The sequence below is a fragment of the Pieris rapae genome, chromosome 6 (assembly GCF_905147795.1).
Source record: "Pieris rapae chromosome 6, ilPieRapa1.1, whole genome shotgun sequence".
Taxonomy (NCBI): Eukaryota; Metazoa; Arthropoda; class Insecta; order Lepidoptera; family Pieridae; genus Pieris; species Pieris rapae.
In genome coordinates, this window is record NC_059514.1 from 7,746,954 (window position 1) to 7,774,929 (window position 27,976).

Genomic DNA, 27,976 nt, shown 5'->3' on the forward strand with positions numbered 1-27,976 from the left:
TTTTATATAAGGCTAAGTTTAGCTGAATTGGCACATTTTTGGGTGTCAATGTAACGGAATGGAACACTGATGGAATCTTACCATCATCAGGGTTTTCCCACAGACTAGCGACTCTGGCTACAAAGGGTTGGGCGCGAGCCTGCGATGCTCGCAACAAAACACAGTCACCCCGCGCCACGCGGTCTCCACTGGCGTGGGTCATACGTGACCAACATCGCGCTGTGCGATCCAGGCGCGAATCATTCTGAAAAAAGAATTGTATACTATGTCTTAATCATAATTTATACTATTGAAACAGTTATAGCAGTAAGGTAGGTTTTATTCGTTATACATTCATTTGTGCCTACATATTATAAGGACCGCTCCATTTTAATATACCAATGAAATATAAAAATATCTAAATACAATAAATGTGAAACTTTCGGCACATATAGAAACAGATACCTAAACCCGATTATTTAGTGGATTTAAACCCGTTTTAAATGTATATGACAACAATTAAAATTTAAAAAACTTACATTGAGGTAGACTTTCGAGAAAAAGTATTCTCCATCCCAATTCCATCCATTGCTCCACCTGGGGGGCGGTCGCGGCTTGAAGTCTGGTGGGGCAATTGGAGGGGCAACCCTCCTAACCCTGCGACCCACACTACGCCTTCGCCTAGCGCGCCTCTTCAGCCCCGGCACGGGTGAGGAACAGGCATCTTCGATCACTAGAGCAGCCTCGTCCGTTTTAATGACAGTCTTTTTAGACACTAATAACTTGGCAACTTTTTCCACACTTTTCTTCTCACCATTCCCGAATTTACACCGTATTATCTTTTCCTCATCAATGTCCTTCTCCTCTTTCTCAGCTTCCTCTTGGGCTTGTCGCTTCGACACTAATAGTTTTACTACTTTCTCCACAGCTTTCCGCTTGAGATCACTTTCGATGGAGGTCGAAATTTCATCGATGTTTTCTTCTCCACCGTCGATTAAAGAAATGTCGGTTATTAGTTCCAGACCTTCCTTCTTTACACTTTGAGATTCACAACTGCTATCACATATAAACTTGTCCAGTTCGGTTTCTGGATTTTGGGTAACGTATTTACACTTTTGCGATTTTAACGCTTTAAGTGTTTTGGTATAATTTTCACATTTAATTTTATTGGATGTTATATTCTCACTTTTTACTTTCGAAAGTCCGCAAATGTCTTTTACACTAACACTTTTGTCCGCACATTTATCAACGGTTGCAAGCACTCGGCTCTTCTTATCTTCTTTGAAGTTTAGAAGGACGTCAGTAGAGGCATTATTATTTAATACTGATTGCAAATTATGCGTTATTTTTGAATCTATATTTTCTAGTTTGTAAGAGTTTTTACTGGCTAACTTTTTCTCGATTAGTTGGCTCACCGCTGCTATGGTTTCCGGAGTCACCCCACTAATATTTGTGTTATTATCAACAACATTGTTGTTTATATTTAAAGTTTTCTTTGTACTTTGAGTTATATTTTGATTGGTAGGCAAAAATAATGCAGCAGGATTAATGTCATTTTCAGAATTGTATCCCTCTACACTATTTTTCTTAATCAGATTATCTAAAACTTCAGCACTTTTTGTTTTTTGTGCAGGACACAAATTATCTTCTATTGACTTATTTAAAGGTGCAGCAACATTTTGGAGTCTTTGGTCATTATTTGATGCTGGATCTAGAAGCATTTTCTTAGCTTTTGGTTCATTGCAAACGGAATCAGATTTTCTTTTATTGCCTTTCTTCTCTGTTGGTGTTTTAGGTGTCTTTTTATGTTGACTTAATCTCTTTTTTGGTTCTTTTGTTACCGTTTCTGTTCGATTAGGTTCACTTTGATCACTCGAAACTTTGCGTCGCTTTTGCAATTTAACGTGCTCTCCTATTCCATTTGTTTTACAAACGTCTTCTAATTGAACGTCTTTCATCTCGATTTCAAGTTTGGATTTAGAATGCCTTCTTTTAGACGGTTTAGCCGAATCCGTGCCTGTAGTTTCCGATAGTGCCATGGTTGAGTTGTGTTCTCTCAGAGCTTGCGCATCAGGTTTTCTGCAGGGTGCATAGGTGGGGCCTTCGTTTTCTTTTTTAACATCAACGAGAGGGGTGGATCTTTCGTCAGATGACGAGAGGTCTATAGGTGCGGATATAGGCGGCGATATGGCGAGAACGTCGTCATCCATTTCTTGTTGAGATGAAGGCTGTGGAGTAAGTAGTATAGTGGTATCGTCTCCCGCTAGAGATCGCCTGGCCATTTCTTTTCCTAATCGAGCTCTTCTAGGTGCAATAGGTGGCGGTTGTGGAGCGCATATGCCGGCGGATCCTCGCGCTGGTGAAGGTGGGCCAAGTGCTTCCGGGCCTGGTAAATCTCCATTAATCCGTAGGCTGTCTCGTACGTCATAAAGCTCTCTTTTGGGCGAAGCCCCACCCATAGCCGGTTGCGGACACGGGTGGGGCGCGTCTGCTGCCGTCGGAGGCCCCGGGGGCTTCGGCTCCAAGGGCGGGTCCTGAACATACAAAGATAATATTTTTTTATTATCTGTAAAATATTGTCACGGATTACTACGAATATATAAAAATACATAGCCAACATTGTTTGGTTGTGTGACATACAATGTAAATACTCATTTACATTAGAAGAGCAGATGTCAATTAACTGAACGTAATTATAACACATTAGCGGCGAGCGTGTCCCAGCCATAAATCACTTAATTATCTCTTTGATCATTTAAAATTTAAATTACAATCTGTTTGTTTAAAGGTAACGTGGGAATAGTGATCTCGTTATGGACAATAAATAGTTGAGACTAGTTCTTTAGATGCAATGATTTAGTCAGGAACGTTATTATATATTTCTATTATCACTGCATTTATATGAGAATATAAATGCTTTATTAATACTGCTATCAACGAAATATCAGTTTTGACAATGATATTGTTACGGTAAGGATAAAACGAGAGATATATCTGATTTCCATGGTGATGGTTCTCTCTACAGAATTAAATCTTTCCAACAAAATTAATTTGCTTAAACACAACTGACCTTTCCGCTGCTATGTTTGTCTGCAGGGTCAAGCGCGCCCGCCCGCACCTTCGGTCGGAAGGCAGCCCCGGGCGGCGCGAGTGTTGAGGGAACGTCTGGGCCGCCACCGGTCGGGGCCTTACCAGTAGCGGGCCCAATAAGGACGTTTTTTGGACACGCGTTTAGTGGGCACGGGCATCCTCGATACTCTGAAAATAATGTGATATTAGGTGTTTGTATTCTTGTCATAGTCTGGGTAACTTTTTATATTAACTCTTTGAAGAGTTATACTAGTTGATCATTACAGTGTATTGAAAAGCGGCTTCCAAGAATTCTTAACAGCATTTTAGGCATAATCATGTTTTACATAAAATAATATACTAACCAACATATGGTATCCTTTGAGGTGAATGTTGGTAACATGGCGGTGAGCTGTAATACTGCGGTGGATAAGGCTCACTAACACCAACCATCTGGAATTATTAGAATAGCAGATTAATAAAATGTAAGAACTTTTCCGTCAACGATAATAAAATTCTGGTAAAACCTGCATCACACAGAAACCCTTAAACGGAGTTTAAGTTACGATTGAACAATACAAGGCATGTAATTTTACTAAAATTGTTTTGTCTAAAAGATTTGTCTTTAGTACATCATTACTTTCAACGATTTACACGGTCTTATTACCGGGGTATGTACCTTTAATATTATGTATGTATAAAGGTTCATAATATATGTATATTATGTATCTTTAATATTCATTCATAGGGATTTATAGACACGATTTCTGACAGTTTTATATAAAATTGCATCGTTTACGCAACGAGAAACCATATACTATAAATCGGTTGTAGATTGCCAGCAAATACCTTCTATCGCATATATAGTTTTAAAATTCATCATAAACTTATTAGGAATGTTTTAAATGCGTTTCTGTGACTCTAATACTTCGTATGAATTACTTTATTAGCGTTCTATGAATACGCCGGAATTAATGTTAGCACCTTATGTTTTCTTATGTTTAATGTTATTTTAGCAACCTTTTGACACGAAGATCGCACTTCACCACTACAACGCTACATCACATGTGGAGCCAGCTGCCCACTGAAGTATTTCTGAACCAATTCGACTTAGAAACTTCAAGAAAAGAGCGTACCAACTCTTAAAAGACCAATGTTCAACAGGTAATGTAAGTGTCCATGGGCGGTATCACTTAATATCAGATAAGCCAAAAAAAAATAATGAAAAAACCTTACCGGTGAGTCGGGCTGTGGGGGCGGCATGTGGTAAGGTCCAGGTGGCCGGTAATATCGCCCATAGCAGAGATCGGTTGGGTAATAAGGTCCATACTGTTGGAGAACCTGAAGAATAAAAATTGTTTGTTTGAAGTACTTACGACTAATAGACGTGGAAAATACGCTATTGCTTTACAATTTCGGTAGGTCATTGGCGATTAAAAAGAGTGGGGGAGAGTTTATTTCCAGTTCTTCCCGTCATATCTACGCCCTTTAAGAACTTGCAGTAAATATGAAATTAGAAGTATTTAATATGTATTTCTTTATTGACGTCCTTAAGTGTACATTGTGTTAATTAAACAAATAAATGATTTTGAATTTTATATCTATTATCTTCTTAACTTTATTCAAATTTTAAACGCTTATATTGCAAATTTAATTAAACCGTTTCTCCAGAAAATAATCCTAAAAATATTTTAATAGTTTCAGTTAGTTCCGGACAATATTAATATCAAAACCATAAAAAAATATGAAAACATGCGAGCCAGCTGACTAAAGGACAATATTCGAAATTACCAATCTCTTAGAAAATAATAAAAGGTTCCAAGTTGACCAAGATAGCATCTGAGTTTTAAATTCAAATTTTCACTTACAAATAACCGGAAACGGTTGAGACGGAAATTGCGCAGACATTTAAAAACGTAATATTTTCAAATGAATTCAGTCCGCGATTGTCAAATGAAGTTTATCTGCGGCATAATTTTATTCACGTTTATTTGAGTAATTTCAATTGTTATTACTACTACTACTTACGATCATATTTATTTAAAACTAGCCGCACGCCCTGGCTTCGCACGGGTGGACAATTAGTTTATTTTACAATCGACAATTTATTGTAAAATGTTCACAACATTAAAGAACATATCAATATGATATGTTCTTTAATGTTGTGGAACATTTTTTTATCATCAATAGTTCTCACAGCGCTTGCGATGCAAGATATTTTATAGGAATTTTTATTGCTATTAAAATTGCCTATATTAATCAGTGTTAATGAAGAATTCAAAAGAATTTTTAAAATCGGTCTAGTTCTTTTTGAGCCATTTCACATATTGTTACAAACATACATACAGATGTTTCGTCATTATAATATTAATATAGATAACTTTTTTAATCTCATACTAAATATATAATATATCTTGGTTCCTTTGAATACGTATCTTGGTATTGTTTTTCTCGTGCAAGTGAATTATATATTTAAGAAAAAAGAACAATAATAATTTCAAAATCGCCTGGTCATAACGACACTATTTAAGCCTTGACTTGTTTAAGCTATCACGTAATAAGCTTAAAGGAGTATTTAGAATATCAATAGCGCTAAATCACCTGCATGCTTCATGCATGTACTCAACACATACACATCCTCAGTACATCATACCCTCACTTTCACACCATCACACAACACAGCCGAATTAAGATTTCCTTTTTGTATAGATGTATTATATATTCCATCTTCGGCTATTTATTTAGTATAAGAGCTTTTTGTAACATCTAATTTATGTTAGCCGTAGGATTACGAAATAAAAAAATAATGGTGAGTTTGAATCAATGATTTATTTTTTTATTTTTTTTTATATATATTTTTATATATTTTATGATACTGTAATATATTTGTAAATACTTACAGGTGGATGTGGTGCGTGGTAGTGAGGAGTGGGGTGGTACCGAGTCAGCGCCCTTTCTGCATCTGCGCTGCTCTCTTTGATCAATGGACCTGCCGGCTGGTAGTATCCTGAAAACAAAGTTTATATAAGTAAGGTATATATTGGGGTATGTACCCCTTTATTATATGAAATTTATTCCCAGAATTCAGTTATTGTAATGTTTAATGAATCTTTTTTTTATCGATAAGTTATTTTGAAATAAAAAAAGACCGAGTTATTCATGCCTTTAATCCAAAAAAAAACCCATGATATATGACCCACTTTTTCTGTCAATTATAAGTTTTATTATTGTTTTATAGATTTGTATCGTTTTACATCGTGTATATTTCTTTACTATAGTTCGTACTTGTATTATAAAAATAATGATTTAATATGTTTTAAATAACTAACGTAGGAACGATTACACGATACCTACGAGAGCTATAAAGCTAGGATATTAAGTGAGGAAAAATGCTTAGTTGTGTTCGTTTTACATTTTATGACCGGCTTCCTAGATTTAATAGTTGCCATTTAAATTTGTATTTTAATAGAATTATTGTCTGTATTTAAACGTCATTACCGTATTGTGATTTATTTTGTGTCGTTAAGTGTTATGATCTCGGTAATTATCAATTATAGTTTTACACAATAACGACCAGTTATAGGTTTTATGTTTTCCAAGATAAATCTTCTAAAGAACTTAATTATTATCAATTTATTTCTTGGTAGTATATGTATACAATTGATCACTAACAATTACATTGCTTTCAATCCTAAATATATAATTTATCAAATAAATGAAGTACTAATACATTATTTGTTATTAGAACGCCTAGTTGTATGATTGACATTAATAATACATATCCACGCTAATACTTGACAGCTAACATTTCACAAAAGCTTTCAAACGCGGCAAATAGCAATTGAGAAAACTATTTAACATTCAATAAGAACTTGACTGGAGGTTTTCCGGAGTAAAGGGTTCGATTTAACTTATCTTTTCAATAGAGCAATCTAGCTTATCTAGTATCCGTTAGCATTAATACATGTTAATTGAGCTGGCAAACGTCGGCTCTGAAGCACAGATAATAAATAATGTAATATCTTGATGAACTGTGTCGAAACAAATGTTTTATTTTATGAATATTAATGTGCCAGTATATACATGAATTATTAAAGTCCATGTAATGGAAATTTATAATAATAAACCCTAATGGGGCCTAAACTGAGATTTGTGTTTGTTTTATTAATAATTTGTCATTGTACGCAAGTTACATGACATGCCGATTTCCTTCAGATGTATCAAAATCGTACGTCTCATTTTAATATTGAACGAAAGTGAAAATGTAATATATTTTAGGTGTAGTTTGGGGATGACTGGAGTGTGAACAAAAACCTCCACAGATAATAAAGAAGTGTATATTAAAGCGCTTACAGAAATTCCACTGGTTTTGTGTTAAATCTATAACATATATTGGATTTGCAACTTTATTGTGTAAAATACGAATTTTAAAGAACTTCTTTAACATCTCAATGGCATAAACCATCGTTCAACAAAGTGAAGTGACGAGATTTGCACTCTCATCGGAGCAAATATCGTCACTTAAAGATAAATATCTTATGTTTGACATAGCAGCGACCGTATAGTACGTAATTTGAGCTCAATTCTATTTTTCAAGAGCTATCAAACCAATGTGATATTTGACAGCGCTACACAGATTGTGACCTCAGATACGAAATAGATTATGGACCAATAACAATAAATAGCTTCAAAGAGCTCTCTCTATGTTTTCTTATGTTTAAATATGTCGGCTGAATGAGGTTGTGAACGGATGCGGTCGCCCACCTCCGTTGATATGGATGGAAATAGGAACATTAGCAATTGTGATAAAATTCTATTGCTCCACATATTCGCATCGTGCGGTAAACTTTATTTGTTTTAGTTTGTATATAGCATTGCATTTTATTATTTAGTAAGCGTGTTTTATAATATTCGAAAATCTCTACATTTTTATGACATGGACATTACGATTCAGTCAAAATCCGTTATAACGACATTGAAGGGACTACTTATATTTTGCCTTCAAAACCGACGTTTTTATTAAGTCCCTTATACAATAGAATTCAACCGGGACCTTTAATTTTAGTCAATATTTTATGTTGTTTTGACTGTATTTAACTTCTACATACTTTAATTCTGCTGTTAAAAAAATATGATGAATGAATGACTATGAATGATGGACGGTAAGGTGACCATCGTGGTCACCGTACCGTCCGAGTCATTATAGAATTAGAATCTACTTATAAAAACATATTTTAATTGTTAATGTTAGCACGGAAGATACGAAACTTAACGCTTATAGCACGACTAGCTTTAGCTAGATCGCTTGTGTGCCGCGATACCGTTATTTTCGTGCGAGGGCGGAGAGGCGGCCATAACGTGGACTATTGTATTAGAAATGTTTTTTCTGTCATGGAATTAACTTATTAAATAATATAAATTTTTTGGTCATCGAATAGAAAAAATGATATGTTTCTTGATTAGATAATGGCCTTTAACATAGATTAAAAAACATGTTTTTAGCAAAGGTTTACAATTTTTTTTGCTAGGGTCTCTTTTGCTTTTTACTGCAAATAGTACATTAAAATATATTACATACGAAGATGTGATGTCTATAAAGATGTGGTAATTAGCACCTCGTGTAAAATGTGTAATAATTGTTGTAATCAGAATAACACACTATATAAATAAATATTTAAAAGTAAATTACAGAACATTTGTATAGATAAGAAGAGTGGCGAATCGTAAGTCGTTGAAAAGACACTGCTAATTGGCTACAAGTTCTTGTTTCATCCGATAAACGCGTAAGTACCTGTACAATTCTAGGTATAGCTTTTAAATATAAACTTTTACTCTATAACTGCGGTTGTAAGTTTCTTTAAATGAAAATTAGAAATTCTATAGAACTTAGTGCGAAATCATGTCTTGTTACTAAATGTTTTATATCAAATGACAATATATCATGTTTTGATGGCAGTGATATATGTAGAAAAATTTAGACAAACAGTTTAATAAATAGATATTTATTTAAGTTTAGTAAATCTACGGTATATTAAGGGTATGTTAGAAATTCTTTTGTCTAAAATGTATGACAATTTAGGTAAACATAAATGTAACAAAACAATTAAAATATTAAAATTTAAAACAATTAAAGAGTTAAAATAAAGCTACAATAAAAAACAGAATTTTTGTTCAAAAATACAGCAGATTAGGTTCGCCAAAATCATAGGCTTAAAAATAATTTAATATTTTCGCAAAAATAAATGTTATAATAATATAAAATATATATAAAAGACATAAAAGTAATATTCCCGACACATCTTTTTATAGATTACAATCACTTCGACAAAATAACGGTAGGTTATTAATAGGAACGGATAAAAAAGTTTAAACGAGTAATAGATTATAGAGGAACGACCATAAATATGGAGCAGGTGCATTCAGAAACTACACGCGGACAAATCAAAGAAAACTTTTATTTGCTGTCGACTTACGCGACGATCATAATCATTGTGTAAATGATTATAAATGATTTACAATTTTTTAATGTTACAGAAACATATTTCGTATTTTAAATATACTGTCTGGACTTCTAGAACGATATCTATTATGAAGGGCAAAAATAAAAGACGTTTTAAATTAACTAAAACGCACACACATAGAGGCAAGAAGTATAATAACTAGTAGGTACCCAGGACAATTATGAAGTTGGATTATTACTTTTAATTACTTTTATTATTGTATCTAAAATAAACTAAGCATATTTAATTGAAGACAATCATAACAATTGTCATTTATACAAATATAGTTAACTTAATACTTAAAGCTTTAAGCACACACACACACATACAAGATACTATAAATAGTTACACAAAGTTTGTCACATTTATTTACTGTTGCACTAGACTCACTTTTTGCGATGCTTACGATCATATTTTTGAAATCTTTAATAAATAGATTAACAAACATTCGGTTTGTATCAGGGGTTTCTATACAAGTAAAAGGGGCAATATATTTTTATATGAAAAGTAAAATTAAAAGGTATACGTATATAAAGTATTCATAAATGCGTTAAATTGTGAGTATATATTTATGAAAAGACTAGTAGTCCGAAAAGCTTAAAGAAAACATGTTAACATTAAAATGCGATCTCCTCGCAATAAATTATCTTAAAAGTTAAGCTCGTAAATAACTTTTTTCACATCATTAAACTGCAAGTCGTGTATCTAGCGTAAAAAATCATTATTTGCACTCGGCTTTAGATACTTGTTCACCTTGATCCTTTATTCTTTGCAGCTGCTGAGGATATTTATGTTAAATGCTGCTTTGACGGATTCAAACATCTGCAATATTATTTTCATTTATTCTATAGGATTTCTAACGTCCGTACTTGAATTTTTTAAAAGCGAATTGTGGTCGCAATTACAAAGTCAAGTGAAAAAGGCAAGTATAGTAAAACTTTGAAAAAATTGCATAACTATATGTTCGAAAGCAAAAATAAGTGTTTTTTTTATTTACTTTGAGGTTAGGGTTAAGGGGCGGATACTAAAGCCAAGATTTAGAATAGTTTAGATATTCAGGCATCAGATAAATTATTAATTATCAATTCTTAAAAGTACGGCTAAAAAGGGATGCAACGCTAACAAGCGATAGCAGGCAGTCATAGTAAGGTAAAGGTAAAGAGCATTGAATACTCAGAAATACAACACAACATTGAGAATGGATAAAAGTCACTGCATTTTCTTTAAGCTTACAAACATTTTGGAATAAATATCGAGACGATTTAAGAGTGACGGAGAGTTTATCACCAGTTTTTTATGTACTTTAAGTCACGGCAGGAATCTCACCTGTCGTTAAGTGATACCTCCGCCCATGGACTCACATTGCAAGGGTCGCAGCTGCGTTGCCGGTGTTTCAAGAATTAGTACGCTCTTTTCTTATAGGTCCCTAAGTAGAATTGGTTCGGACATACATCAATGGGCAGCTAGTTCCACATAGTGGTGGTGCGCGGCAAAAACTGCCTTAAGAAACTCCTAGTTGTGGAACAACGGACGACGATGCAAAGTCTGAAGTTCTTGTCTGAGCTGTCAGTAAATGTAAATTTAGAAGCATAAAGTTACCTATATGAATATAAATTTTTGTCTGTTTAAAGATGAAACAAATTGTTTTATGAAATAGCTTATTCTAGTAAAATTGCTATATTAATATTTATGACAAGTATTAAAAGTTTCTACGACTCCTAAGCACGACTTCTACTTATTGCTAACTTTAAACTTGTCTCTAATAAGTACGAACTACGAACAAGTGCCATAAAGTAAATTGTTCATCAAGTTTCAAATTAATCAGTACTTTTATGAACTATGTATGTAATCAGTAGTTATAGTAACTACTGTATCATCTACGTATGTTATTTCGATAAATTTAATGCCAGCTAATATCAATTATTATTGGTACTTGTAGAAATGAACAATACTTAATTACTATTTAGAAGACTACTATAGTTTTGACCCCACAAGTTATATACACTATTATTAATTTATAAAGGGGAAGGCAGACACCAAGGATCTTCACTTGCGACAGTCATACCTCTCTCCCTTCATGCACTTTCATGTCATTCACCATGCATGCTCATCAGTTATGGATACTTTTACGTTGTCTATTTCTAGTACCTCCTCAGTTATGGCGTGTACGACAAAACCTACCCAACCCGATTTCGCCATCCCATTCTGTTAACCACTTCTTATTCATTCTTCTACTGACCAAACCACCTAAAGAGGACGAAATGAGAAGGACACAAAAGGGATTTTGTGTCCTTCTCATTTCGTCCTCTTTAAATCCATACTGCTTACGTATCACAATTACTGATCCTATCACACAATGTTACACCACACATACTTCTTAACGCTTTCATTTCCACGACATTTATTTTGCTTTCATTCTTTCTTTACCACACCCAACATTCACTCCCGTATGTTAACGTCAGGATAAGCGATCCCCTATTAGTTATTATATAATATAGTAAAGCTCAAGAATTTGTTTAGTCAAACGCGCTTATCTCAGGAACGATAGAATTTCAAATTTTCTGCGGAACTTATTTTAGGCAATTATCTATTAAAATAGGTCTATCGCAGAATCGAGATGAATGTGGCACTCTTACCGAAATGTGCATTTAAAATAACACATTTAATATAATCCACCCATCCGGAAAGGTATCCGATAATCAGATTAGGACAAATTTAATGTTTAAAAGAAAACCTTTGTTCAAAGCGGATATACGCCAATTAACATTTTCTTTAGACTTCAAGGAAGTTTTTAAGATCAAAAAGATACCTGTTCTTGACATTAAGCAGTTGTAAAAAAATTTTATAGAACGATATCTGTCGTATAAATTAAATTTAATGTTACATTAAGATTTAATTAACTCCCCTTCGATATTATGCAAATTATTTTAAGTGATATTTAACGAGCATGTCGAATATTATCGTTACATATTATTTTATAGTTCGTTTATGGGATTAAATCTTAAATCTGCTTTGAAAATTTTAATGTAAAAGAATTACACGCATTTAATTCCTGATGATTAAATTGTTGAATTGTTAGACAAGAGTATCTTCCAGTAGAAAACTAATCCTATGTCTTCTGTATTCTTCTCATTCGGTACGCTCTTGCCAGAGCGGTCATGATCGCTATGTAGTAGAAGTAGAAGGCACGTCTTCTGTATATTTAACTATAAATCGTATGCAAGTACCTAAAAGTATAGATCAGACCGCATAATCGCTGAGCAAACAGTATCTGCCGGTTGGTAACCGTTCAATTAACGACAGCGTGCAATTAGGTACGCCGCAAAAAGCGCGCGGAGTTTAATATCGCACAGATATCGCTAACACCGATTGTGGTGTAAAAGCGCCACAGATAGGGTTGCCATATATACTATACGAGAAGAAACTCAAGGTTTATTGCTTGCACCGCTTTTCTATTACATGATTTATTTGACTTGAACAGTTTATTTGTAGGATCAATGTTTTCACTAACAGACTTAAGCATCATTTCGACCTGTTCTATGCTGATACGTATTTTTCTTGTGTAACAGGAGTTTAATTTTTCAATTGTAAGGTTTATGTGGAATTTATTACGTCAAGTACCTAAAATCATTAATATGTCAAATGGAACACAAGGACACGGAATCCTAGTGTGAGGGATAATGTACTTTCTCTTTTAACTATGCATCGTTTTTATTTATGTTTAATTAAATAGAAAAACTTGTTTTCTTGTTTTTATAAACTATTTTTTTTGTATTGTACGTTATTTCTTATTTTCGACCAACCAGTTTACTTGAGAAGCTACTAGTAAAAAAAATTCAAACAACAATTTTTATAAAACGCTTTATCTCGCTGTTAAATGCTAAGCTTCGAAAAGTTAATTTAGCGTATAGAGGTAGCCCTGATAACTGCGACGCAGGCGCAGTCTATCTCATTTTATATAATTAGGGTGTCAATCTTGTTGATAATTTCGTAACGTGTGTTGATCATATAATAAATTATTTAATAACACTTTCGAAATAGAACGTTAATAATTTTACGCACTATAATTATTTTTGAACTTTTGGCTTTTGCATTGAACGTTGGGTGAATTAAACTCTAAATTAAAACGTAGTTTAACTTTGTATATAGTGTATTCGGTTTAATAAAACCGAAAACATATTTATGATAAGAAATAATAGACCGGTGTCAGGTGATGCAAACTGGGCAGTGATTAAATACTTCGTAATTTTTTTAGGAAATGCAACATAATATCTAAGATATTTACAAATAGGTACATAGCGACTTAGGCAAATTGTGGGAACAATGATATAAGTCCAAATAAGTCAATACAAATAAATAACATCAAACATCATTCGAGTAATTCGAAAAAATCTGTATACTAAATAACAAAACCCAGCGATATACAATCCAACATACTATGAATTGGGTCATTAAATGTAAAGATGCTTGCTAGATGTTTGCGAGTATTGGTTTAACATTTAATACAACTCCCCATGGGTTTCTCATATAAAATACTGTGATTATATTATATTATTTTGTAAATAAAAAAAAAGTGTCAACATTCAGTATTTGTAAAAAGTTGCCATTCATAAATTAAACATTAAGACACAATTTCTCGATAAAAAATGTATTTACATTTTTAATCACCTAATATGAGTTAAATTATGCAAATATGTGCAAATGATTTCTTTCAAAAGCATATCGATGTAACCATGTCAGATAACGTCAATTAAAATAATTTTACACCGAATGAAAGATCGTATCGTGTATGTCGCAGCCCGATTGTAGAATTGATCACTTCATAATGTGGCCAATAAAATAGTGGTGACTCATTGCCTTAAAACCTGCCAAATATCTGCATCTTCTACTACATTTAAAATAAAGAGTGTTCAGAGGAGATGTTCGAATTAATACCGGCAGCTGAGTTTCATCATCGGACGTCGAGGCAAAAGACGAAATTCCACCCGTATTACCTTGACGTCCGCCGTTCCACAACTGAGCGTTTTTGAAGACAGTTTTTGTCGCGGACCAACGCTATGAGGAACCAGCGGCCCACTGAAGTATTTCCGAACCCATTCGACTTAGGCTCCTTCAAGAAAATAGCGTACCAATTTTTAAAAGACCAGCAACGTACTCGCGAGCCCTCTGAGATTGAGTGCGGCGGTATTACTTAACATCAGGCGAGCCTCCTGCCCGTTTGCCCAATTTTAATTGAATAAATTTGCAATGTTGTTGTAGATCAGGCCACAACAGATGTTTATGTTTTAAATCGTTCGGAAGCTAATATCTTGATTTGTTTTACCAAATTATGTTTGAAAAACTGTATTTTAATCTGATAATTTGATGTAACCTTGGACACGGTTATATTAAATACATATCTTCCGCGAAAACACACAGTTATTTCTGTCTGAAAATGTTAAAAACGATGATTATTTGTTCAGTCTCATAGCGGTAGAAAGACTCCCGAGAAACATAAGCTACTTCCGTGCAAACCATACACTGGGACGGACCGTTGTTTTGCAACAGATAACACTCCACAAGACATAATTATATATAATTGGGTAATTAAGTTTATTACATAAAAACCACGCTTTATTTATTTTTATTAGCATTTATAAATGCGTGTTAATTGTGTATCATCTTTAAATGCCATTTTATAATCATTATAAAGTTTAATTATTGTATTATTTACTTTATTTATATATTTTTTTCACAAAGAGACAACAGATGATCATTCGGAATAATCTAAATATCTACTCTGTGTGTAATTATTTAATATACATACGACGTTATAATTGATCAGCCTGGTCAGTCTTCCCAATAACTTAGAAATGAGTATGCCCCGTTATTGTGCATTTACCTCAAATAAAGAGCAATAATAATTGCTTATATTGTAGAAAATTATGTATGGAATATGTGAAAAGTGATTGATTTAGGAATTTAATACCGTGCGGAGTTCCTTCACACCACTATTGTTTGGTCGTGAAACAATTACTGCTATCGGTACTTCGATCGGAGTGCCATACGTGCTATTATATACATAAACTCCATAATATAAAATTACTTTATTTGCAATTCCGCATAGTAGGTACAAGAGGTACCTACTATGCGGAATGAAATGGAATGGTTATGGAAGTAACAAAGCATTTGTGCTCTGTCGTAGTATCTAGACTTTACGAGTAATGTTTAAAAAAGTTTTTTTTTTTCCTTTGGTATTAAATGTAGAAATTTCAATATAACTCAAATACTCTACTACTACTAATGTACGAACTGGACGATCGCGACAGTAGCCAAGGATCAAGACGTGGGATGAAGAAGTGTTGATTATATGGAGGAGGCCAGGATCCATAAAGGGGTTTTAGTGCCACTGTATGTACATATATCTGTATGCTATATCTTTATTACTCAGTATACAGACGGAAAAAGAGTGGCCAAACATCGAGGCCAGCGAAGAATTATTATGGAGACCAAAACTTTGTAAAAGGGGTTGCACTTCATTGGATGTATATATTTTTACTAAGTACCTGACTCATGTAAAATGCTAGGTGCTGATTAAATTTTGTATCATAACTCTATATCTAGTAGTAATTAAAATTATTCACAAATCAGAGAGGAATGTACCCTGTACTTATCTTGTCCGCATTTACATAACAGGCTTCAGCTAGAACGAATTTTCTTAGTAGATACGTAAAATTACATTAAACAACTCCTAAATCTTTTCAAGATACAAGAATTAAATAACCGTTCTAAATTATCTATGTTCAAAATTATGATTAATTATCTGTAACGTAAAGACTCTATGGCGTAGCTGCACTATATGATATCATAAATGAAGTATATGAATGATAGAATTACATTAAAGATTGACTAAGAGTGACATAAACTTCAAGAAAACAGCGTACAAATTCTTAAAAGGCCGGCAACGCACTCGCGAACTATCAGGCATCGAGAATGTCCATGGGCGGCGGTATCACATAAGATCAGGTGAGCCTCCTACCTGTTTGCCCCCTGTTCTAAAAAAAACACACGCTGTTTTTATACAGTTACATCGAATACGAAATCTTTATTTCTCTTATAAAAACCGTAAACAATTAATAAAACAATCTATGCATATTTAAAATGTGTACCTAAGGTTAAATAACAAAAACCTTTACGTTGAAAGCGATAAAGAAAATTACATGCCAAATGAGGTAATGAGCTTTATAAAAACCAATGGCTTCTTTGACGTAAGCAATCATGCGTTTCATTTTTAGCTGTATTTTGTTTCATTTGAAACGTATTGCATACATTTAAAACGAGTGTTCCTTTTTATATGTTACTATTTTCCCCTATCACTAGGCAAACGATAATTTAAAACGATGACCTATGGAAAGTTTTGTTTATTTGTGATCAGTCAAACGTCGCAAAACTAAATGTTGACAGATCACAATCAAACGCGCTGTGAGGCTCTCCTGGGTCAAGGGGATGTTTTAAATTACAAAAGATTATTATATATATATATATATATATATATATTAATTTCAGCAGTCTCATTCAACAGGATAATGGTAATTTATGAATTGGTTTAAAATTTTTATTACCTACATGAAATGTGTGTTATTAAGATGCTTAAGATGCTGTCTGGCTGTACTCTCAGGGCGCAACTTCGACGATTTAGTTAATAGTCACGGTTATAAGACTAAGAAAGCTGAAGTGAGAAAAATGTACAGCCTTCGCTGGCGCTATCGTTTCTAGTTAAGTTTTTATTTTCATCCCCAGGGTATAATAAGATTTTAACTCGCAACATATTGTTTAGAAGCTAACAGTTACAAAATTAGAAATTAGAACGCGAAAAACGAAAAAATGTCTTCAGACAAAGATGAAAATTTTATTATCGTGTAGTGGATTCCAAACGTGGCAGTAATTATACTTTTGTATTTTAATACAAGGACTATTTAATTGATTGAAAACTTTTCGTGTTTGGATTAATCTTTCAAAGAGAACTGTGATTAACGTATCCGAATGAATATGACATACGCAAAAAAGAGGTCACTGACCGCCGCTATGACGTAATACCTAATGTCTCCACGTCTGAACTTGGATATGGATATCCTAATCCTACCTAGTTCTAGGAATTAAGAACCAATTCAACTTAGGATCTGTCAAGAGCGTAAACAATTCTTAAAAGGCCGGAATCCCATTCGCGAGCCCTCTGGCAATGAGTGTCCACGGGTATCTCAACATCATGAGAGCTATTGTATAAATAATATATATATATATATATGTTCCTACACATTTTGGTGTATAGTGGTGTGGTGGGTTAATGTTTGCGTAGTAACATTACATTACTACTTGAAATAATTTCATTTGTATGCCTGTATCTTTGTAAGTGCGACAAAAATATTGAAAAGAAAATTAATCTATTAAAGCTGAAAGATGATTATGAGAATTATCTGTGACACGACGTGTTGATTAAATAAACAAGTATTGTAAATGAAAGTTAAACTGTTATGCCTATTAATGTAGTTCCCGCCATTTTTAATGAAATCGTGTTGGTTTTTGTATTCATAGAGTCAAAGATCGCGAGGTCGTCGTCCTCACTCGCTATAGATTCGTGATTTTTTTTCATACTTTTTTCGCAACTCTCGTGCATTAACCCTCAGCCCGCCTTTCAGTATACTTCCATAGATAATAACTGTTCTCAACGGCATAGATTAAAATAGGTTTTGAATAGCATAGATAGAGTAATGGCTGAGGTTAGCATAGATATTAGAATATGGCGCATATAGCACTTTATTATACCCTATATTGTAAGTACATATATAGAATATTTAAAACATTTGAATTGAATAAAGCATTTTAGATAAACAACATCAAAAGAAAAATGTATATTACCTGCCATTATATGATGAAAAAAACAACAAACTAGCAGGAACTACGATTATTATTTTTTTAAATTAAACTCATTTTACATCTACATACATAATGAGTATTTAAAATTTTTGAATTTTTAATTCAAAGCTCAAATAAATACAATATAACAAAGCGCATACTCGAGCATAATAGGAATGACGTAACAAACAAAGCCGATAGCTTTTCTCGGAAAGTTTTAATAAAAAGTAACTCGTTGAAGCATTACATCTGCATTCTGCATTTATATGTATGTATACGAGAATCGATGTTTCTACACTGAACAATTATGCGATATTGGCAAGTAAGTGAATAAAAATATAGAGAAAAGTGTTCTAAGTTTTTCAACTTAATAAAGTGCAAGTAGCCAATAGATTAGTACAAGAAGCCGAAATTCAATTTTGTAATAAAATTAGAAATTATTGTTATTGCTTAGATTTGTTTATTTTCTCTTCTAAGTTCTATTCGTACAACGAAAATTCGCAAATAAAAAAAATGCTCGGTCCCTTGAAATTCGTTATAGCGGTTAAACTGTGATATGTTGTACTTTTAGTAATCCAAGTAACGCATTAATATATTTTATATGGATTATTTGTTTATAATCTGTTTGAAACTAGCGGCGGCACTAAACTGGAGAAAGGTTTAGCGAGCTTCAGACAACTGTTTGGAAACTTTCTCAGTTAATGCGGTCGCCGACGATTTGTTGATAATTAGTTTTTGCTGCTCAGCCAAAAGCTTTTATGTATTCAATAAGTTTGTTATGCGGTAATTTGTTTATCTATGATACCAAAAAATGAATTAGACAAAGTATTAAACCATATAGTATGTATATTTTATACATATTATTACTGAAAAATGAAATGTCAAATCTAATTCAATGTTTGACTAGGTGCAGCTGATAGTCAGTACATGGACCCAGAAAGCCCAAGAAAGGGAAATTTGGAAGGGCTTGCAGGAGGTCTATGTCCTACCATGGGGTTCTCATACTAAAAAGGTCTATTATTTTGTATGACGAAGTAGAGTGAATAAAACAAACCTAATTAAATAAACATAATATCAAACTCAAGTATTCATATTGACGGTTAAATGTACAAATGTACATTGAGCAAAGTACGATTCAAAAAGCTTGATATATCAAACCAATTCTAGTTGAAAGATAAACAAAACGTTTTAAAATAATTTAAAACGGCTGCAGGTACTGTGGGTAAAATAAAGTTAATTGTATCTGCACCCCTTTGACCTTGAACGAACGAAGGGTTGTCCCCTTCACAATCTGTACTATTATAAAACTAAACGATGAACGATATACTTGATGATGGTTTTTAAAATTTTATTTCACACTTTTCGGTTGATTATCATTAAATAACGAGGCATTAAAAATATATAAACACGATGCAAAAATCTCAGTTTTGGTGGAAATCACGATTTCTTAAGGCTTAAATTTCTTTTGTAGTACTTTACTGAACTTTATCGTACTATGAAAAAATTTATATAGAAAAAAAACTGTGTCAATCTGTTACTTAATATCTTTTACATTTGCATTGAATAGAAGACGTCGTTAAGTTTACCCAGAAGCCTGTTATTTTGTCTGTGGGCTGCAGCCTTTTCTAAGACAAGCCTTTTGAAGCCCTCTTGATCGCTCTACCTTCAACCTTAATCTTTAAACCTTTAAAAAATGCTGAATAAAAGACGGGTGGATAAACCATATCTATAAATAAAAAATACGATAAATTTGTATTAAAATTTACACACAGATTTGTAATGCCAATTTCTCTACGCTTTAAATCTTAGTACCACTAATGAATATTTAAGTAGGAAGGGTATTTTATGTGCTACAAGGGTGTTAAACGATGACGCAATAATGGGGATGAGTGGATGACGTAACATTTAGTCAATTTTATGATAACGTAGGAGAAACTACCAAAAACGTCATTCTGTACGAGAATTTCTGTGTAGTTTATGAAATATAATTTGTCGAACTTTTGGACAATAGATACATTTTACAGCCAAGTTGTTAATTCGTTTCTATAACCAATATATAACAATAATATACATATTTGTATTTGTTGTTACGTTAAGATTTGATGAAAGTTCCATTTGTTTCGTAAGAAACCACTCTATTAAGCTGAATTCTTAGTAATGACTGGTCACTTTGACTAAGCGTCTGGTGGCCTAGAAATTTATTTATTGCCATAATAAAGTAACAGTCTTATCATTTGACGATGTTATGATTGTATGAAGACCTACAAAATTCTTTTAAGTTCGTCATGCGTGACATTTAATAGTAACAAATATGTGAACGTGTAGTTGCATTAATTAAATCGAAAAGTCTTGAGTGAGATTCAAAAGTTACAAAACACCATTCCGCTACAATATTGCACGTAGAGTATCACGAAAAATATTAGCAATACGAATTTTTCACTGTCCGGATTCTGCCAGGAATAAAGGAAAATGGGAACAGTTTTAAAAATATTTTAGCTTTGTTTCAACGATAGAGATAGAAAATCCGTTACGTATATTTTGTATATACTAGTAAGTACTATGCAAGAAGTTAGTTTTAAACTTACGTAGTTGGGCCACGTGTTGCGCCATGATCGCTGCAATTATAATAGCCGCGACCAGGCTAATGGGTAAAATCCAGGGTAATCAGCGTATTGGTAAGAGGAATAATCATGGCTTTTTAATTAGGGAGTGGACGGGTATTGCGACTGCGAAAGAGTTGCTGCATCTGGCACAGGAAGAGACGCTTCACGAGACGGCGACCACCACCACCAAGAGAAGTTTTAATTTGTTACTTTATACGATTAAGTTGTTATAGCAAAATAATCCAATGCATGTCCTAGATAGTTTTAAATACGAATCGAGTAACAGAGAAAAACAAGCGAAATTGGCTTAGGTTAAAAAAACACTGCGCAAGCTCGACAGAATGAGATCTTGAATGCGGTCGGGTTGGCCTATTTCGAAATTATGAGCTTTTTAATAAATTGGAAATTGTTACAACCGCATTGCATACATTCTCTATTCAATAAATAACAAGATGAACAACAGCCTTTGAAACTGTGATTTAAAATGCAAAGCGTTTTTTTAGGTAACTTTTTAACCATTGGTGTTACGTGGTAGATACATTTCTGTCTGTTTACAAATATTATTCTTTAAATAATAACCTTTATACAGAGAAAAACATTTGTTAGATCTTGATAAGTTTGTAAATGGACTGCCACTGGAGAAGCGATCAATATTTAATGAGCGATCTATTACCTGAGGGCAATTATAGTTTCTCCGCAAATATGATAAAGATACTGTACCAATAGCCCTAGTTATAATTACACTGTTACAAATAAGTCGGTAAAGTGGGTTAATATATCCCTTCTGACAGACACTGAAGACATAGAACGTATTAAGGTTATAGAAGGTCGATGGTCTTATCTGTTTGTAGAACAATGTCCAAATCGGACGTTACTAAGCGCAGACAATTAACTTTTAGGGCATTTTCGATCATTATTTACGCTACCAGCGACAATGTCATGACCGCTAACATATTACCTAGTTTATTGACGTGGATTACCGATTGTCGAGTCTATATAAAATACTACTGACTCGCCCCAGCTTCGCACGGGTGCAATGCTGATGAAAAGCAGGTTTTTATTATGTATTGTTATTTCCCTCGCTGGAAAGCTCCGATAATATACGCGACATATACCATCACGGACTTCTCTGTAGACCTTTTCAATGTGTACAATACTTATTACATTATTTTGATAAAACTCGTAGGGTTCAGCCTGCGTTTGCAATGTAAGCGGAAAAAATGTAATTATTTACGACATCACATTAGAAACCTCAAAAATAACAGTACACTTCTCCACTATTTAATGGATGTTATTATACATATAAACCTTCCTCTTGAATCACTATCTATTAAAAAAAAATCATCAAAATCCGTTGCGTAGTTTCAAAGATTCAAGCATACAAAGAGACATAGGGACAGAGAAAGCGACTTTGCTTTATACTATGTAGTGATGATAGTGATAGTGATACTATCTAGTGATGATATATAGACTTTCGAAAATGCTTTGATTGAATAATATGATGCGCGATATTATGAAAAACTATTTTGTTCCTGAATTTAAATTATGTTCTGTCCTGTTCTTATGTCTGTCATTTTAATTTACTTAGTTCATGAAATAGTCACGATGTTGTCTCGTATTTCTTTAAACATTTTCCTTCTAAATATACAACTAAGTTTTATTCTCATTACGCAGACGCAGATTAAAATAAGTCACATATTGTTATCTGCCTTGAACTAGTATTCAAGTCTTTGATTCAATCATTCAGATACTAATAATAATCTATACACGATAAAACGATATTAAATTTAAACACAAAAAATATGTACATTGTACATGTAAGTTGCTTGCATGTTGTTGCTTTTCTAATTACCCAGACATTTTATCGTTACTAATAAAATTTATTAATTACAAAAAAAAATGATGGAGATTATATTTTATCGATTACGAAAATAGAATGTTACATTTCATTTTTCATTTTTCACATTTAGGTACAAAAACAGAAAACAGATTAATTACATACATAAAATTATTACACACTAAACAACATTTAAAAATCTGACTTCCAGTTATATCTGTACACAGCATTTACACTAAATATCAACTAAACAACATACACATATCAAACCGAATGACAAAAAAATAAAAAATAAGAGAAAAATATATCTATACATACACACACACACATGTTTATATACATATACGTTAATCAATTAAATTAGTAATTAAGGTTGCAAGTATTTACTATGAACTATCTTTTTAAATTTACAAATATTATTGTGAAAAATATCAACCTCAGCACACACAGCATTATAATATTTGCACATTCTTACGAGCGGAGCATTCTGGGAAACATTGTTATCAGTCATAGGTATAACAAATAATTCCTGGATGCGCACAGAACGCGTCGGTACCTTGATCTCCAGCCTCTCCAAAAGGCAGGTGTCAAATGAGCCATTTGCTATTTTATGCAAAGTGCACAGGTCGCTCATCCACCTCCTCCTTTCAAGACTTACCATTTGAAAGTGGGCAAGACGCTGGTCATATTGTTTTATTTTTCGCCTAAGACCATACTTATAGCACAATGCTCTGACAAACCGCCTTTGTATAGCCTCCAATCTATCTATATGAGTTTGGTATATCGGGGTCCATACCGCCGAACAATACTCAACCATGGTTCTCACGAGAGAGCTGTATAAGATAATAAAGGAATCGGCTCGCCTGAATGGTTTAGCAGTTCTAAGAATGAAGGACAGCATCCGGCCAGCTCTGCTACATATATCATTATAATGAGGTCTAAAAGACATAGCAGAGTCAAATAGCACTCCCAAGTCGCGAATCACCTCAACTCTATCAACTAGAATACCCTTAACATTATATTTATACTGGATAGGGTTCCTACTTTTTGTAAATGTTATAACTCGGCACTTCTCAATATTCAGAACCATAAAGTTTTCATCGCACCAAGCAGAGATAGTATTAATATCCAATTGTAATATCCAATTGTGGTCTCACAATCTCTTTCATCAGATATACGTCTGAAGACTTTAATGTCCTGAGATAAATAGACTATGTCCAAAATGTTAAAAACAAAAATATCCAACCGTGCGAAGCCAGGAATTATGGAACTAAGGAGATTTTAATCTAGAACGATAATTCGAATTATGTACGTATATATATATGTATTTTAAAAATACCATTTAAGGTGTCTTTTGTATATTATGTATTTAATATTATAAATCGACATCGTATTGGCTAATACCGTTAGGATATTTTATTTATTTTTGTGAATAAACACACTAAAAGTATATTTGTTCCAATGTAAAGAAAGTTAATCACTTTAAAAGCTAAAATACATTGATAATATTAAGCAATATCGTATGAAAAAAAAGACTTCAAGAACTAAAAACCCAGTAGGTACTTAATTAAAAATTTATTAGTAGCCGTTCTTAATTTCGATTAATTTGCATTTTGATTACGAATGTAATACATAGATTTTGAATAGAGATCGCGGAGTTTCAAGGTTATAAAATTATTACGCGTTAATTTATTGGCATTTGTCTCAATAAATCCAAGGTGATTTATCTGTATTTTAATCTAATTATCATAGGTCAGCATTTCGTAAATTGACATTTAGAATTTTAATAGATTGTCGTATTGCTTTATAGAATAAGGTAACTTTGCTCGATTAAATTTTTATTTATACATATTTTTAAATTTAAATCGAGAGACGTAGGTCCTGTACACACGTCTTCTGCATAAATCTTAACCAAATCACACAAATTTAATTAAAATCGACCTGCCGTTTAAGGAGTTTCATGACAAACGCACAGAAGATTATTTTTAGACTACCTGTATTTCAAATGTTATCATTCGATAAAGTATGTTATTGTTTTGATTAAAACACTTTATTTCACTATCAATAAAATCAAAATATAAACATTGAAAATGAAAATAACACCAAATTAAAAAAAAAAAAATTAATAATTCAGCGAAACATTTTTCGAGACGATAACGATAAGTAATAAAATCCACTAAAACACGTGTAAAGATATCAATAAAATCGCGTCGGTCACACTTTTGAATGCACTGCACAAATAATTAAAATAAAGATATTACTTACGTGCGTAAAGCTTCTTCCACATAACTAGACGCACGCGCACCGTGGGACAGTAATTCGGCAATGCAAAGAACAAATGACTATCATCGTTTAACTGCGTATATGATATCGACTCAATGATAACTACGAGGTCGAAACTGCCTCTCGCGAGGTCTCCAAGGCGACCTTCGCAAAAATTTGCGATTTACATAACTGTATTTACATTATCTTGAAACTCGGATATTGATATAAAAGATAACAAACGTGAGATCGCTAAATAGGAAGTGACAGACAATGCGAATGTCCTTGCTATTTGGCAACTTTAAGGCTGTATTTTGGATTAAGAAATAGTAATAAGTAATATCTGTATTGTATATGAATACATAAGAACGGTGTCGAAATCAAACAAACTAGTTTCTTCTAGTTTGTTTGCATTCAAATACATACAAAGTACATCTTATACTTACATAGCTCTTTCTAAATACGCTCCAATACACAATAATAATGATTGAAACTAGACAAGTCAACAACTTGTTTCTGTCCAACATGCGATCTATGACAAATAGAATCATATTTATACATTATACAAAGTTCCAATGTGAGTGAATTCCACAACTAAGTTGAAAATTAAATATATTCATAACGCCGAAATTGTCGATCCAGGTCAAGAATGCTTGTAACGACAAAGTCTGCAAATAGGGCCCAAACCGAGGAATTAGGTAACAGTATTTGACCCAAAAAAGTAGTATCATAAATCTCTTGGCCGAAATTCAATGAGCTACTTTCAAATAATACATTCAACGAGATAAGATATATAAATTAGGTGATAAATACGTTCATTTTTTTTCTGAAACAAAACATCGGATACGTTCCCAAATACAATTAAACTAAAGAGAAAATATAAATGGACTAGGCAATGTTTACGATCTGAAGGAATGGGTCGTGAAGGCTCGTGGTTTGGATGAAGCTAGGACTCGCAAAGAATTGTATATAGTTATGATATTTACTTCTATTTACTTCTACTTAACCCGCGTGAGTACGTATTTTGGCAAATAGGAAAGTTTTTTGTACCTAACTAGTAATTAAATGGTTAAGTATACTGTTAACAGTTAATCCTGTAAAAATACAGCAATTGCAAAGGCCACGACATGCATCAATAACAGTTTTTTTTTAGTTTTAACTCTTAAATGTATTTATTCATTAGAAGTTTTATCCTTAAGGCCCTATCCCAGCGCGAATTGATGTGTCAATGTAGCGTAGCGTTTAAGATACAGGCTAGGCCTAGTTTAAACGCTAGTGCTCATAGATGTATATTATATATAAGGTTGACCACAATGAATGTTGTAATTTGTGTAATGTGGTATTTGTTTTGGGTCAAATAAAGAAACTTTTTTATTATTTCTTTATTAATGTCTCGGTGTAGACAGCGGGGAGCAGTGGAGAGTTGGGGCACTGAGGCGCGCCGGCCCTTAATAACAATTAGTTGTGTAAAACATTCAATTAAAGTAATTTCATCAATAAAAAAATATTTTAAAAAATTCAGGTAACTTTTACCTATAATGGCTTTGTTTGTTGTTTCATGTTGAATATATGTTTTGATTTACCGATCTCGAATCTTACTACTGTGCTTTGTAAAACTGTGCTTTATGTTTCTGTTTTATATGTGTATTCCGTTTTGGCTTTTGTGTGTAATGTAATTGTTTGGTTATTGTTTAATGTATTAGCTGTAGGAATACTTAAATAAATAAAATAAATAAATAAATATATCGTGTAAACTAAAATCATGTAATATAAATTTTCGTCATAAAATGAATTCTAACTGTTGCAAATCAATTAACAAAATCGTGTATTGATCTTTCAAAATGGATACATAAACTACTCAACTCTACCATGAAACGATGACGTAAAATGGAATGAAACAAGGTAGATACTTTTATGGAGTTTGGCGACCAGATAATGCCCTCATGAAGCTAACAACTAAATAAACAAATACACAAAGCAAATTATTAATTGACTTTAAATATTTAAAAAAAACAGTGGCGCTACAATCTGATTAGGTCTAAGGATCTCAGATTTCTATATCTGCTTAATTATCATTTGTCAATATAATTGGCAAGTAGGTGAGCTGCCTTCTGTGTCGACTTTTTGGGTTTACGGCAAGCCGGTTTACCTTCACCTATCAAGTGAATATTAAATGCGCACATAGAAAAAATCTATTAATGCACAGCCGGGGATCGAACCTACAATCTCTGGGATGATAGTCGCATGCTGATACAAAAATAGAAAACTAAATATACAAATCTTAAATATCTTTATGAAAGTCTTTTTAAAACATTAATAAAATATAATACGTGACTAGAACTTTTAAAGAAAACCATTTCAATTGCGCTTCATTGAACATTGAGTCAATATAAGAGATTCTCTCTTTTGTGTGAGAAAACCAATTTTCAATATCATCTGACGCATCTGGCCCACGCAAAAAACTATTCAGAAATAAAGCGACAATAAACTGTTTATGTGATTGAGAAGAAAAATGTATTAGTCATTCTTACTGCGTAGGTGGCAATTAGTACAGAAAGGAGGCAGACTAATTTGTTTGAATAATATGAGCTGGATACCGTCTTTTTGTACGTCCTTAGTACTAATTATTCGATAGTTTTGTATTTCACGTATAAAGTAAACTGTAAGTATGTAATGTTAATTGGCATGAGAATCGTTTTTCATATAAATCTAACTGGGACGTGTTTTAGGTTGAGTTTGTCAACGATTACGAACAATTAAGCTTTAGTTTTTTAAATACGCCCACGTTGCTCAAGATTTTTAGTATCAGAAAAAGTAAAGTGTATTTAATAACA

General features: G+C 33.0%; 1 protein-coding gene across 1 annotated transcript in view; it reads right to left on the minus strand.

Moving 5' to 3' along the window:
* The window catches only part of LOC110991387, a 142,673-nt gene that overhangs the window by 4,549 nt on the left and 110,148 nt on the right, over nucleotides 1–27,976 (minus strand). Inside the window, exons 5-10 of the mRNA XM_045628631.1 lie at nucleotides 5,949–6,055; nucleotides 4,285–4,389; nucleotides 3,414–3,501; nucleotides 3,050–3,237; nucleotides 519–2,513; nucleotides 82–244 (exon numbers count right to left, since the gene is read on the minus strand). Coding sequence (XP_045484587.1) covers nucleotides 82–244; nucleotides 519–2,513; nucleotides 3,050–3,237; nucleotides 3,414–3,501; nucleotides 4,285–4,389; nucleotides 5,949–6,055 — 2,646 coding nt within the window. The remainder of the gene's footprint in view (nucleotides 1–81; nucleotides 245–518; nucleotides 2,514–3,049; nucleotides 3,238–3,413; nucleotides 3,502–4,284; nucleotides 4,390–5,948; nucleotides 6,056–27,976) is intronic.